The 13,795-nt window shown below is 54.9% G+C and overlaps 2 protein-coding genes and 1 long non-coding RNA gene across 3 annotated transcripts in view; 2 read left to right on the plus strand and 1 right to left on the minus strand.

Annotated features, from left to right (window-relative positions):
• Positions 1-8,118: 8,118 nt before the first annotated feature.
• On the minus strand, positions 8,119-10,799 carry LOC129784250 (uncharacterized). Its single transcript, XR_008746722.1, has 2 exons — positions 10,711-10,799; positions 8,119-8,461 (listed from the first exon to the last, which is right to left on the minus strand). It is a non-coding gene; the product is annotated as an uncharacterized LOC129784250 (long non-coding RNA).
• On the plus strand, positions 8,142-10,716 carry LOC129784248 (translation initiation factor IF-2-like). The gene is made up of 2 exons (XM_055801078.1): positions 8,142-8,248; positions 8,365-10,716. The coding sequence occupies exon 2, from the start codon at positions 8,862-8,864 to the stop codon at positions 10,668-10,670; it is 1,809 nt and encodes a 602-aa protein (XP_055657053.1). The 5' UTR covers positions 8,142-8,248; positions 8,365-8,861; the 3' UTR covers positions 10,671-10,716.
• A 398-nt stretch (positions 10,800-11,197) lies between the features above and the next one.
• The window catches only part of HPSE2 (heparanase 2 (inactive)), a 112,011-nt gene continuing 109,413 nt past the window's right edge, over positions 11,198-13,795 (plus strand). The window contains exons 1-2 of the mRNA XM_055801085.1: positions 11,198-11,459; positions 12,549-12,706. Coding sequence (XP_055657060.1) covers positions 11,200-11,459; positions 12,549-12,706 — 418 coding nt within the window. The 5' untranslated portion in view covers positions 11,198-11,199. The remainder of the gene's footprint in view (positions 11,460-12,548; positions 12,707-13,795) is intronic.

A 13,795-nucleotide genomic window follows, 5' to 3' on the forward strand; every position in this document is an offset into this window, starting at 1 on the left:
CCGGCGCGGGGGACGGGGGGAGCCGCCCTCCCGCCCCGCACTGCCCCGTCCCCGCGGCGGGCCGCACCGCCCCCTTTCCCTACGTCCGCGCGCCGCCGGCGGGGCTGCCCGGGAGCCCACCCCCGGGGGTACGGGCCGCCACCCGCCCCGGCAGCTGGAGAGGGCTGCCGGCCCCGAGCGACGAGCCCTGCCCCGGCCGCCCGCCACCGGCGGTTCCGTCCCGGGAGCACGGCGGGACCGGACAGGGGCTGCGCCTCCCCGTGCGCGCTGCAGTCGCGGTTTGCTGGAAGGCTCCTGCCGGCGGGCTCTGGAGCCGGGATCCGCGGACAGCCTCCCTCTGCTATCTGCCGAGGCCCAGCTCTTCAGCTTTTCGGTTCAAATTAATCGCCCTTCCTCCTGTGGGAGTGATTTTTTTTTTTTTTTTTCCAAGGGGGGAGTATAGTTGTTAGGTTTGCGGTCTTGCTAGGAAGCAACTGTACCTAACAGCTACTCTCATTTCTAGACCTGATGGGGAATGTGATGCATGAACCGCGTTTACCAGTTTCGGAAGTATGTGCTGATGAAGGCACTTGGGGACTGTTGAAACTTTTGGGTCTTCCCTTGACTAGCGTCCACAACAACCTTAAACTGGGCTTAAGAGGCTGGGGAACTGGAAAAGAGTCACTTGCTTACAACTATGACAGGCCTATGGGAAAGCAGGAAGCTGGTTCAGAAAATGTCATGGAGGAAAAGGAGGTGCTCCATTACTGCACCCATGAAACTGGGCCACTTTCTGTGTCAGTATGTCAGCAGGCGGATAGGGTGAAAAGCTGCCAGGGAGATCTGTGCTCCTTGCTGCCTTAGGAGAGACTCTTCCCCCTCTTTGGGAGAGGCAGCTAATTTTTTTCCAAATTCAATTAATTTCCAAGGATTTCACAGGGGCTGCGTGGTGCTTCACAAGCGCTTGCTGATCTTCCCCCTTTCTAACTCCCCCCTCGCTCCAGTGAGGAAGGAGCTGCCTGGTGCTCTGCCTGGGCATAATTTATGGAGGAGCCAACTGCCTTTTGCAGACCCTACCCAACTTACACCATCTGACAACCAGATTTCAAACTGTCCTAAGCGGTACCCAGAGCGACGAGGGACAAGCTCAGTCTGCTCCTGCTTTTCTGTCTGCAGGTGGTGTGGCTGAGCGCATAGCTGCTCCTTCCTTATTAGGATCCTGTGGGAACTACTGTCTGAGATCATCCCAAATTTTTGAAACTGCAGGCTGTCATCCACCTGGAATTTCTCACAGATTTCTTGATGCTGAGAATATTGTAAAGGCAATCCGGTTTTGTGCATCACTGCCATAGCATTTTGGACTGCTCTTTGGAAGCTGCGTGCCCATGCCAGCAGTTACTCATCTTTATTAACTTGCAGATTAGATTCCTGAAAGATTTTCTGGCGATCAGTTTCTCAGTATGGGAACTGAAGACTGTGAGTTACAGACTTGCATTAAGTAAGTGGAAAGTGTTCTTGTCCATAGTACTTTTGTCACAGAAGTCCTCAGCCAGCCATTTGGAAACCACTGGTCTAGGCTAGTATAATTTATAAAAAACAACCCATGGCACTGCAGGAGGAGGAACCACAAGGTGGCAATCTCTCTCCGTACTTGCACTGGCAAAAGAAACCTCTGGCAAAAGAATCTCGGACAGTAACTGTGTAAAGCTGCAGAGACGGATGGTCACGTCTTGTATCTTCCAGAGTCCCAGCAACGCTCATTTCGATGCTGGATTTTCTCTTCTGAACGCTTTTCCCTTTAGGTTGAAACCCTCAGTCTTGAAAAGGTGGCACTGGAGGCTGCTTTTTGCTGGCTTTTCCATCCTTTGTCCCAAAATGGGCACTAGACATTGCTTGCTGACTACCAGTGGTGCTTGCATGCGTGCTGGTAGGAGCTACTGTGCGCTGGGAGAGAAAGTTTCCTCCTGCACTGGAGGCACTATCTACTTCAGAGTATTGCTAACCTGCTAGTGGGGATAGATAATAATAATAATGATATATTAATGTATAATGTAACAGTTGCATCAGGATCCTGCTTCAGGCACTGAGATGCCTCAATGGGAGCAAAATAACCTGGATGTTAGGACTAGGCAGTGACCTGCGGGCTGAGTGTGGCATATGGTCTTGACGGGACTGCAAAGCCTTAGTGACAATAGCTCCACTCCTAAAAAGATGTGGCCAGAGGGTATAAAAATGCAAAGAGAAATAATGCTCATTTTGGGGTGGAGCTGCCCTGGTCCTACATATCAAACACCATCTGCTGCAATGAGCTCCATGTCGATCAAGACATAGTTGTGTTCTTGCCAGATGTTAGCTTACATGTGCTACATGTAAAAGTAAACTGGTGCGAAAGCTGTGGTCTGATGTGCTTTCAGTAGGATTTGCCCTGCATAAGTGACGACGTGCTAGCCAGCCTCTTGCTGAGAGGATGCACTCCAGAAGTTGCAGGTGTGTGGCTGGAGCATGTTCAATAAGTCAAGATAGGAAACATCTTCCAAAGTTCCAAATAAGACAAAACAAACTAAGCTTTAGCACATGCTCAGTTGATGGAGTCTTTGGCAAGTATGACATGAATTTGCAAGGCTCTCACCGAGGCCTGTCCCAGCTGTATCCTGCCTGCTGAGTCCTTCAGCAAGCACGGCATAGCTATCCTTGTTTTCTTCTTATGCCAAAGTCTCCTTTTTTTACCTGTTCTCCGCTTACAACATTGCTCGGCTTTACACCCTGTGTGCCCCCACTGAGCTCTCTCTGCAGCTTCTGTGTCACAGGCTGCGACACCCATGATCCCTACCAGTGGTGACATACCTAATCACGGCTGTCGTCTTCCAGCTCTGAATGTGCAGGTCCAGGAGGAGGGAAGCATGGACATGGGGAGTTCTGTAAAGTCGCATCACCTTGACTTCAAGGCCTGAAGTCAGGGTCCCAGAGGCTGTGGGTTGCAATTTGCTTCCTTCCTGGTTGATGGGAGCCCAGGGGTTCTGTTGTCTACTGATCCTCCAGGAAGGGCCAGGAGCCACTGGGGGACTGCTGGTGGGGATAGAAATGTTAGCAATCCAAATCATGATGGGAAACAGAAGGAATAAAGAATATCTGGATTTCTTTTTTTCTCCCCAGAAAGCGGGAAGAAATCTAGCGAGGACAAGGCTGGCTTCTCCTAGAATACATATGCAACATGATTGTCACTAATGTTCTGTAGCTGGCTGAGAAGATACTTTCCCCAAGTAAGTGAAATTAGCACTAAGATGTGGGATATATAGTAACTTATGAGGCAGAAGGAATAAGACCCCAGGCAAGGGAGCTCCAAACAGTGCACTCTGTCTTCCCCCCCCCCCCCCCCCCCCCCCTCTGAGTCCATGTTTTTCAATTAACCCTTTTTATCTATCCTGGCCATGGTTGCTGCAGGTTTGCAAAGCTTTACCCAGCCTTCTGGATGATGACGTGTTAAGCACTCAGTTTGTGATAACCAATTTTCTCCTGAAATGATACCAAAAGTCTGCTGTTTTGATTTAAACTGGTTTCCCAAGCATTTTGGTTAATAATAAAAGACAGTCCACTCCAAGAGAATCTAACTTGAGGAAGCCATGAAATTTAATTCATTTCTGCAACTTAAATATATAATCAGTGACATATGGTAATACTAAATACAGGGGAAAATGTCATTGTTTAAGGTAAATTTCTGCATTCAGTCAAGACCCAATAGTTGTAACATCAAACTGTAGTTTCCATTGTACAGGAAATAAAGCATCATTTTTTTTTCAAAGAAAATAGACATGCAATTGCATGCCTATTATGTTGCTTATGTAGCTTTATTTTTAGCTTTCTCCATGTTGCAGTTACTAAAGGGCTAACAGAAGGGAAACTGGGGAGAAGAAACAACAACAGGCAACACCCGGATCGTGGTAGAAAGGATGAAGGAGATGTCTGCACTATGAATATATGCTTTTTCCCTGCAGTTGTTTCTGAGCAATAAGCTGCTGTGTCTGTGCTGGGGACCCTGCACCTTCCCCCTTGCTTCTGCAGACATGGCAGCACTGAAGCAGTGCTGAGGTAAGGCTATGTTGCTGTAAGGACTGTGGAAATGCTTCTCTCGGGGCTCTTTGTCATCATGCAACATTTCTCTCCTGCCCCATTACTCCCAAGGTAAGGGAAGGAACTATCTGCTTGTTCCTTGTCAGTAGGAGAGGTAGGGTTTATATCAGATTCATGTGAAGCTGCAGGCAGACCTTGTCTTTGCATGGTTTCAGCCTAAGAAGTGATGCTTGCAGACCTTTGTCTCTCAATCACCACCTTAAAGAGGAGCAGCTCAGGAATTTGACTGTTGTTGTTGGAATTTATGCAGAAAGAGGATTGCTTTTTCTGGATTTGAGAGCTTTTTGATGGGTGATGAAAGCAGACTGTTGGTTTAAGGTCTATCCAGTGTCAGCCCGTTTAAGGTCTATCTAGCATCAGTCTGTCTTCTCCTCCCTCCATTAGTACAGTTCAGTGATGTACTGCTGGCCTTCCCCCCTTGTTGGGTGGTGCTCACTCCTTACCCTCCTCATCTCCTGTGTTCATTCTGGGCGTTCAGTGCTTCTACACCACTGGCATTTTACTTTATTTCTCCTTCATCTACTTGTCTGGTTTTCAGGTGTGACCCATAATGCGCAGTGGTTCTTCCTCTTGCTCTCTAGCTGTGAGTTTCTGATTTCTCTAAGCAAACCAACAGTCTGCAGCTTTGACATAGCTGATTTATCCTGTCTTTGTCTATGGCAGGGCTGTGCTTAGTTGTCCTGACAGAGCTGGTGACAGAGGTGCCATAAGTGCATAGATACAGGGGACAGAGGTTTACAGTTTTATCATTACCTGAAAGATTCCCATTTTTTCCTGTCTCTTACCCCAGCAACATCTCTAACTTGAGAGCATTTTGGCTGCTTTTTCTTCCCCTGAGCTCCATCTCCTCGTTGGTTTCTGCACACAGCCCCTTCCTCTTTTTCATAATTGACTCGTTTGCTCCTCCAGCCTTGCACTTCATCCATCTTCCTATTTCCCCCTCTCTGATCTACTCCTCATGTCCGCTTCCTTCATTTTTGCTGCTGGAATGTGAAGCATCCCTCCAGAAAAATAGAAGGTCTCTGTGAACTTTTACCACCCCGCCCCGTATTCCCTCTTCCTTCACCTCTATCATCTCCTCCCAGATGGTGGGACAAATACTTGCTCACATTCATTCTCAGGCTTGTAAAACTGGCGTATTCACTTCTCTTTCTTTTTCGCGTGATGATGTGAAGCAAGGATAATTCTACACATTTCTCTGCTCCTCAGTGCTGGGCTCCATTTGAGGAAAATGTTTCTGAGGCTGTTGTGGTCTTTGGAGCGCTGCAGAGCTCCAGGTCTCACTGTTGTGTTTTTCCTCTGTATCTCTTTGACTATGACAAATTGCTGCCACATTTGCTGCTACTCAAGATCGAAAGACAAAAGCTAAATCAGTCCCAGCCATTGATGAGTACAGAGAAGTTCATGGATGCAAAGAGCATTCTCTGTCAAAGGGCGTTGTTATACACATAGGTATTCTCAGTCACTGGGGTTTTTTTCTGCTCGCTGAAGAGTGCTGGGCAAAGGGCATTTCTGTCTGCTGCGATGGCACCTGGTTTGACCAGCCTCTAGAGCAGTTCCCAAATCTTTATGGAAATCATGAATCTCGGTTTTTCAAGAACATGAAAACACCTGTTAGGAGATGGACACTTTGGGAGCCCACTAGTTCTCTCTATAGACAAATCTGCAGGGTTAGGGTACCCTGGGCTTGTCAGAGTAATTTTGACACCACATGTCAAATTAGGCAGGTTACAGAAAATAATAAATGCAGCTTATTCTAGCAGAGTACATGATATCTAACTGCTATCTAACATGTACATGATATCTAACAGATATCTAACAGAGTACATGATATCTAACAGAACTGGGAATTAAGTTACAGAAAGAAAAAAAAAAGAAAAGAAAAAGATCATTGATCAGCAGCTGCCTAAAACCCAACTTCATCGCCCAGTTTCTCATGTGTCTTCCCATGGTATGCCAGCTAGGGAGAGCCCACGCTCCCACACTCCCAACCTTTATGGGACTTCTGCCTTGTTTTTGTCCCTGTCCCTGTCCCTTTTTTTTTTTTTTTTTAATATGTTTCCCAATTAGGCAGCTAGTGAGTACAGTGACTCTCAAAGGAAAGCCTGGCACCACTGTGCTCTATTTTCCTATGGCTAGATTTGGAAATACCAGTTTGTGTTGCTTTCATGCTGGCAAAAATGCAAAGACAGAATTGCCAACTGTACTTTTCCTGACCAGGCAGTTGGTTTTGATTGATGCCTTGCTTTTTGCACGTATGGAGGGAGGAAGCGCTCTCAGTAGGCTTGCTTTCCTCCCGCTGTTGCTGAGCTCCCTTGCCAGCCAGTCCTCCTAGCCCAGACAGATGTCTTCGCTTGTTACAGAACTTCCCAGGTTACCTACATTAAAGAGCAATGCACAGATACTGTATTAAATCAGGCAACTGTCCTCTGCCTGCTTGTTCAGGTTAGATGTGATATATAAACATGCTAGAAAATGGTTTCAGCAGTGGAGTTCAGACTGTGCAACACCCACCTTGAGGCACTGGCAGTTTTAGGAGGTTGCATTCCAGACATTAAGGCTCTTGTGGTGAAAATGATGGACACTGCAGTGCAGAAAGAGCAAAAACCTCAGTAAAAAGAATCTGTCATGCAACTGCATGCTCTGATGACCACAGCTTTACCACATTCATGGGCCTTGCTGTTCTTCTCAGAAATTGTCATGCCATGGTACAGGGCAGGAACTTAAATGTCTGGGAAGAAAATGTATTTTGGTAAAGTATCTATGGATAATGCTCTTCATTTTCACTTGCTGAATTTTCTCCTTGCTGGCTTCTTTTAGAGCATCCATAACTCAGGTTTACTTGACAGCACTACAGAAACAGACATGGCTGATATCTTGGGAATCAAAGACATGATTATTTTTTTTTTTTAAAAGGCTGTCTAGCCTGTTTTATCCTTCCCAGCCTAATGGAGGTTTGTTTGGTACAGGACATCCTCTGATGATAATAACTTTCATCATTTATGAGCAGAAGTTTATTTTCTAGTGAACTAAAAATGTTCCTCCTAAGACGGTTTTCCCCGTTTTGTTTTGGGCCGATTTGTACAGCCTGAGATCTCAGTTTAAATTTCCATTGTGCATTTTCTTCTTCTTTTTTAATCAGCCTTGCCATCCAAAGAGGTTTCTTCTGCTGAAACCCTTCAAAAACTGCTCAGACCATTTACGACAAGCACTTTCACAGGCAGTAGCTCTACAAAAGTGAGGAGAAATCGAAGTAATTACCTATAATAATGAAGTTAAATGCAGATTTAAGTGTTTGTGAATTGCGACTGACTGAAAGGGTGCCAAACATTTTGCAAATATACACAAAAAGACAGGCCCCTGCTCTAATCGGCTTGTAAATTAAAAGGAAAGTACATTGGCAAGAGCAGAAGAGATGATATGACATGCTTTAAATAGTTTATAGGGAGCTGGAGGATTGTTGTTTATTTGGTGATGTTGGGAAAATATTTAATGTGCTTTGGTTAAACTCTTTATAGAAATGCTTCTCCTCCCCCAGTTTTCTTTTCGAATGACTGTTCTGGAGATTAAAACCAGCAAGTTTAGAGTAGATGGAAAATGGAGAAACGTATTTCCAAATCGACAAAACCGCGAGTAAATCTTTATAGATACTTTTTATGTGAGTCAGGTTTTCTGAAGTAATTATCGTAATATAAGAAAGGACCAGCGCTTCACCGCCCCTGCGGACGGCGAGCCAGGGTCGCAGCTGGTGTAAATTGAGATACCTCCTATCTGGTGTGCACTGCTGGGAAGGGGGTGTACCGGGCCCCCCCGCAGCCCCCCGGGCCAGCACCGGGCCCGCACCGGGCGGCACCAGCGGCTCCGGGGGCGGCAGCGCTGGGGGCCCGGGGCTCCCTGCACCTCCACTGCTCGCAGGCAGCTAGAGCTTCTTAGCGTTTAAAGGGCTTCTACAGCAAAACTACAACTCATTAAAAAAGGCAAAAAAAGCCAAAAAGCAACAAAACGCAGAACTCCCCAAAGAGGTTTATTTTTAGATTCGAGTTGCCATCGCGGCAGCCAGGTGCAAAGTGGGGTGCAATTGCTTTTGCGAGGCCACCGAATCGGGGCAGGCTCCAGTTACTGGTGTGGAAAGCTGAGACAGGTAAGTGAGTATTTCCCTTAGTGCCGTCTTCCCAGAATCTGGAAGCTGACCCTGGCAGCTGGGAGACTTTTTGCTCCTTCCCCTGCTGTTTTATGTTGTTGGTGATATCTCCGCAGATAAGTGACTTCACTGCATCCGGAGTTTGCATTCAAAGCGGAGACTAATTGCGAGGAACGTTTCAGAATAAACACATTTCTCTTCCAAAGTAGTTTGCTTGTAAGGAAAGAAAAAATATATCAAGGAGGTTAAACAGGATAATTGGTTTTCTTTCTTGTCATTTACTATGTAATGCTCTAGAGTTTCGTTTTGAAGTACAGACATCCTTAGCAGGAGGCGCGATACAAAAATTCGGCCTGCAACCACCACACCAATTTAAGCAAGAAATGCCCGTGAAGCCTTTCTGACATCTGATAATACAGGAAAAAACCATAAAATAACGAGATGAATCAGAAACTCGTGTCCCTCTTTCGGAGGTGACCCAAAAATCTCAACAGCTTCTGAAACGAAGGCTTCAGGTCCTGCATCAGTTTTAAGCGCTATTGCAAACTGCAGCTGAAGCGTTTGCAGCCGAACACAAATTTCCAGGCTTAAATTGCCTTCTTCCTGTCCCGGGATGCCAGGGCTTTGCACAGCTGAAATTGCACAGCCCTTTCCCCCGGATCCTCTTACTTGCAGCGCTCGAAGCCCCGCTGCTCCGGGCGCCCCCGTGCCGCCCGCTGCCAGCCCGTGCCGCGCCCGGCAGCCTCGTCCGAGCGGCCTTTCACTGAGCCCCGCTCCCCGCTCTGTCCTACCGGGATGGTGTCACGACAAATCCTGGTTTGTGCGTTCCCTGCTCACCCCTAGCAGAGCCAGAGGTAGGTTTCATCCCCTCCCCTCCTTTGCTATTCGGTGCACGGTGACTCCGTGCCCCGGCAAGCCCGGAGCTGGCAGCGGGGCAGGGGGAGCTGCCCCCCGGGGCGAGGGGCTTGGAGCGTTTCGCAGGGCACAGAGACGAGGAGACAGGAGATTTCCAGGGGAGACGGCGCTGCCCGCGGACTTCCTCGGGACCCAGGCCCGAGTGCCTCCACTTTCCTCGGGGCTCCGCCGAGCGCACCGAGCTGTGAGACGTCGTGGGAGACACCGGCTCCGCTCCCTCCGCCTCCCGGGCCCTGGCTGGGGCAGGCGGGGACCGCAGGTGGCTCTGCACGGGGAGCGGGAGGAGCGGGAGTGGGCTCCCAGCCGCGGGGAGCCCAGCCGGGAGAGCGGGCCGTCCGTGCGCTGGAATCGCCCCTGGCCCGGGCTGCTCGGGGCGGCCGCCCCGCAGCGCTCGCCGCTCGTACCCGGGCCGGGCCGGGCGCCCCGCAGACGGCTGCCCGCTGTCTGGCCGCTCTTCCGTGCGGCTCCTTGCGGCCCGGCTCCCGGCGCCATGTGTGCCTCTGTTATGGAGTCCCGCTGCTCCCCGCGGCCCCGGCACCTCCCGACCCCGGCGCGGCGGTGTCCGCAGGTGGGTGCCGGCTCCCCGCCGCGCCGGGCCCCTCACCAGCAGATGGTGCTGCGGGCGCCCCATCCCCGGGGCTCCGGGGTTGCGGGGCCCCGACGGACCGCACCGGGCCCGGCTCAGTCCAGCCTCTCTCAGCCCTCCGTCGCCGGGCCGGGCAGCGGCACCGGGGCCCTGCGTGCCGCCTGGCCCGGACGAAGCGGGAACGGGGACGGGCCGCGGCGGAGGGCCCAGGTAGGGCGCTGTATGCGTCCCGGAGCTCGCCGGCTGCTGGCATGCGGCAGCCCGCGACTTGCCCAGGACCCGGCTGCTGGCGTGGTAGGCTGCCCGGTGCTCGTGAGGGAGCATGGCCCATTGGGGTGGACACTTCCTGAGATGAACGATCGTTCCCGGGGTGCTCGGCAGCCGTCACCGATCCCAGGCCCGGTGTCACCAGCCTGCGCCCAGCGCCGAGACCCGAGTCCGCTCGCACCTCTGCAGCGCGCCGAGACCGGGCCGTCCTGCCGCGGGCCGTCTCGCAGGCAGGGGCCGCGGGCTGGCCCCGACGCGAGGGACATCGTCGGTTCCATCGAGCTCTGTTGTCCTTTGCACCCCCGATGCGGACGTTTCCACACCGGGAGCTGCCGCTGTCGCTCCCCTCCTTTCCCCGCCGCGGGTCGGACAACTCTGGGCCCAGAGGCCGGTGGGAGCGGGCGGCCGGCGGCCCGATTTCCCGCGCCCCCGCCCCCTCCGTGCCCGACCTGCCTCCGTGCACGGGCCGGCCGAGCCGGTGGCTCCGAGCGGGGCGATCCGGGCGTGTCGCGTCGGAGCTCCGGGTGCCGGCGGCCCAGCCCCGCTGCGCCCGTCGAGTCCCGCGGAGCCGTCAGCGCTCAGCACCGGGGGCCTCGCCCAGCCCTGCCGGTCCCGCTTAGTGGTTTGGTTCCCCGCCCCCCCCGGTGTGATTAATCCCCCTTTCCCCCAAACAGGGGTCGCCCCGCTGCCTTACCGCCTCGGCCATTCCTGCAGCTGGCGACAAGATAAGGCCGGGCTGGGCGGCCGCCGCGCTCCGGCCCCGGTCCCGACCCCCCCGGTGACTCGGTGTCCCGGCTCCGGCCCGGTTTTGTGCGGTGCGGGAGCTCCCGCGGCGGAAAGCGGCTGCCGGTGGGCGGCCGAGCCGGCGCAAAGCGAAAGCTCGGTGCTGGCGGGGCTGCGGCGGGCCGGCGGGCCCCGAGCCGAGGGGGTTAAACCAGGAGCCTCCCCTTACCTTCAAAAAGTTAAAAATGTCTGGAGCCTGCATCTCTTAAAGGGGCGGTGCTGGCTGCAAGGAGTCTTGGCACCGGCTGCGAGAAAGGCTGGTCAGGGGCGTGAGTTCCCCTCCACCAGCACCAAAACATTGCAAAAAAAGGCAGAGCGCCCCACACTTTAGATAAGGACAATTAGCCACCAGCGAGCCCCTGCAGACAGCAAGTTAATTAGGGGTTTCCTGCTCTCCGGCATGCCCTGTCCCAGCTCCTGCCCCCCCGGGCTCTTAGCCCTGATGGCACCTGGGCTGGCTCTCATGGCCACCTTCTCGCTGCCCTCCCAGGCCGGGGACAGGAGAGCGCTGCCAGTGGAGAAACCTCCAGGTGTGAAGGGAAGAACTCTCATTCTCCTTGATGTCAACACCAAGAGCCCTGTCAGGATAATCAGTGAGAATTTCCTCTCCCTACAGCTGGACCCCTCCATCATTCATGATGGCTGGCTCGATTTCTTAAGGTAAGGCAGGAGCCCCCCGGCGCCCTCCCCACGCTGCCCGCGGGGCGCCCCGGCGGCCCCGCCGCCCAGCCCCGCCGGGCTCCGCGCTGCTGGCGGCGCTTGTTGTGACGGAGGGAGCGAGGCCATGGTTTCCATTAAGATGCACATGTTTGCAATGGAGAAAGCATTTCGGAGACTTATCAGTTATGACTGAAAAAATGTCGTGCTCCCCTCGCTCCAACAACCGCTCCTCTGCAAAAAGCACAACACGGGGCCGAGGCAGCACAGGGAAAAAAAACCCAACCAACCAAAAACAAACCAGCCCAAAAAAACCCAGCAGCAGGAACGGGGCCGCCTGCCGAGCCGAGCCTTCCCCAGGTCCCGACGGGCGGAGAGCGGGGTGCCGGCCAGGTCTTCAGAGCCCTCCGCTCCCCGGACTTCCAGCCCGGCGCGGGGGGCAGAGCTAGGCTGCAGCTGCGCTGGGCTCCACCGGCGGTGCGGAGCGGCCGCGGCCTGGAGGCGCTGGGACGGCCGGAAAGCCCTCTCCCTGCGGGGTAAGTCGGGGAGCGGGAGCGGGTCTCTCCAGCACGCCAGCTCCAAGGGTCCCTTCGGCTGCCGCCTCCGCCTCCGGGGAAGGAGCGGGGCGAGGAAGAGGGAAGGAGCGGGCGAAGCGGAGCCGGGCCGGCTCCCGCTGCCCTCCCCTCCCGTCCCCTCCCCGCTCCGCTCCCCGGCGGCTCGGCCGCCGCACGGTCCCGCGCGGCGCTGAGCGCTTCTGCCGCCGGGACGCCGCTGCACTTGTCCGGGGGGCGCCGGGGCGGGCAAGGGGGGGGGGGTGTCGGGGGGTAGCCGGGTCCTGCCGGCCTCCGGGCCACCACCGGCAGGCGGAGCGGCTCCCCGCTCCCGGGCCGCGTCGCTCGGCCGGCGCAAAGCCCCGCAGCCGGGCGCCGCTGCGGAGGTACCCGTGCGCATCGCGCCAGGCGGGGCAGCAGGGCCCGGAGAGGGCAACGGCGGCTCCCCGAAACCCCGTGGCCGCTGGTCGTCGCCGGTCCCGAGGCAGGGCGAGCCCGGCCCGGCCCGCGGCGCCCTCAGCCCGCTCTCTGCTCTCCCCAGCTCCCGGCGGCTGGTGACCCTGGCGCGGGGCCTGGCCCCCGCCTTCCTGCGCTTCGCGGGCAAGAGGACGGACTTTCTGCAGTTCCACAACGTGAAGAACCCGGCCAAGAGCCGCGGCGGGCCCGGCCCCGACTACTACCTCAAGAACTACGAGGACGGTGAGCTCCGGGGCCGGGGCGGGGGGCGGGCGCGGCGGCGGGGGGCTGCGGGCGCCGGGCGGTCCCGCTCCGCCTGCCCCGCGCTCCCCGTGCCCCGGCGGGGCCGTGCCGCGCCCGGGCTGTGCTACTGCCAGGCACCGGGCAGGGGAGCCTCCCCCGAACCCTTCCCTTCCTGAACGGGGGGAGCCGGGGAGATCGGCGGAGCCCGTCCGCCCGTTGCCGGTGGATCCGGCGGACGCCGACCCCCGGGAACAAAAGGCCGGCCCCGGGGAGCGGAGCTTTTCGTGTCCCACCGCTCGCTCCGCCGCACCCGCCGGCTCCCTCCGCTCCCAAGCCCCGAGCGGGCACCGTCGGGCGCAGCGGGGGCTTTGCCGCGGCTCCTGCCGGGGACCGGGCACCGCGGCCCCGGGATGGGGCTCTCTTCTCCCCGGGGCCCGGTACCGTGCCGCGTTCCGCCTCCCACCGGGCGCGGGCGCGGCTGGGCCGCTCGGTCCCCGCCGGTGGGTGCCCGGACGAGGCTGCTCGCTCCTCGAGGGCTCTGCCATCGCAGATCGTGCCGATAGCCGCCGCCTGGCCCACGGCTTTCTGCTGCTCCCCTCCTGCCCGCGCCTCTGCCCGCCTCCCCAGGGCTCCGCAGCTGCACAAAAGGCTTTCCGCACCTTTTGCGGCCCTTAATTCACACAAAGAAACCTCGTAGAATAGTCAGGGCCAAGTGTCTCTCCTAAGGCATTTATTTTAAAAAGCAGAAGATCATGTCCGCATGCAAGAATTTATCGATTTTTCTCTCTTGCTTGTTTTTTTTTTTCCAAAAACCATTTTCCCCCTTACTTAACATCTTACAAAAATTAGTTGAAGATATTTCCATAAGTAATTTTGAAGGCCAATTAATGCCAGACATATCCCAATGGGCAGATCTGTGGAACAGAGGAAGTTTTGCAGAGATCTAGTCAGCAGTACAGGGCTGAATGGAAAAAGCAGATGCATTTGCCAGTTTTCTGATGGCTCTTGCTCCCGCTGTTCCCCCATGTAACATCTGATCTCACTGAGATGAATGTCCCTCTATTCCCACACGCAGGCAGGTGGGTAAGT

Source organism: Falco peregrinus, chromosome 1, assembly GCF_023634155.1.
Source record: "Falco peregrinus isolate bFalPer1 chromosome 1, bFalPer1.pri, whole genome shotgun sequence".
NCBI lineage: Eukaryota > Metazoa > Chordata > Aves > Falconiformes > Falconidae > Falco > Falco peregrinus.

Coding starts and splice junctions, on each gene's coding strand:
- LOC129784248 (XM_055801078.1), top strand. CDS start 8,862: ATGCCAGGGCTTTGCACAGCTGAAATTGCACAGCCCTTTCCCCCGGAT.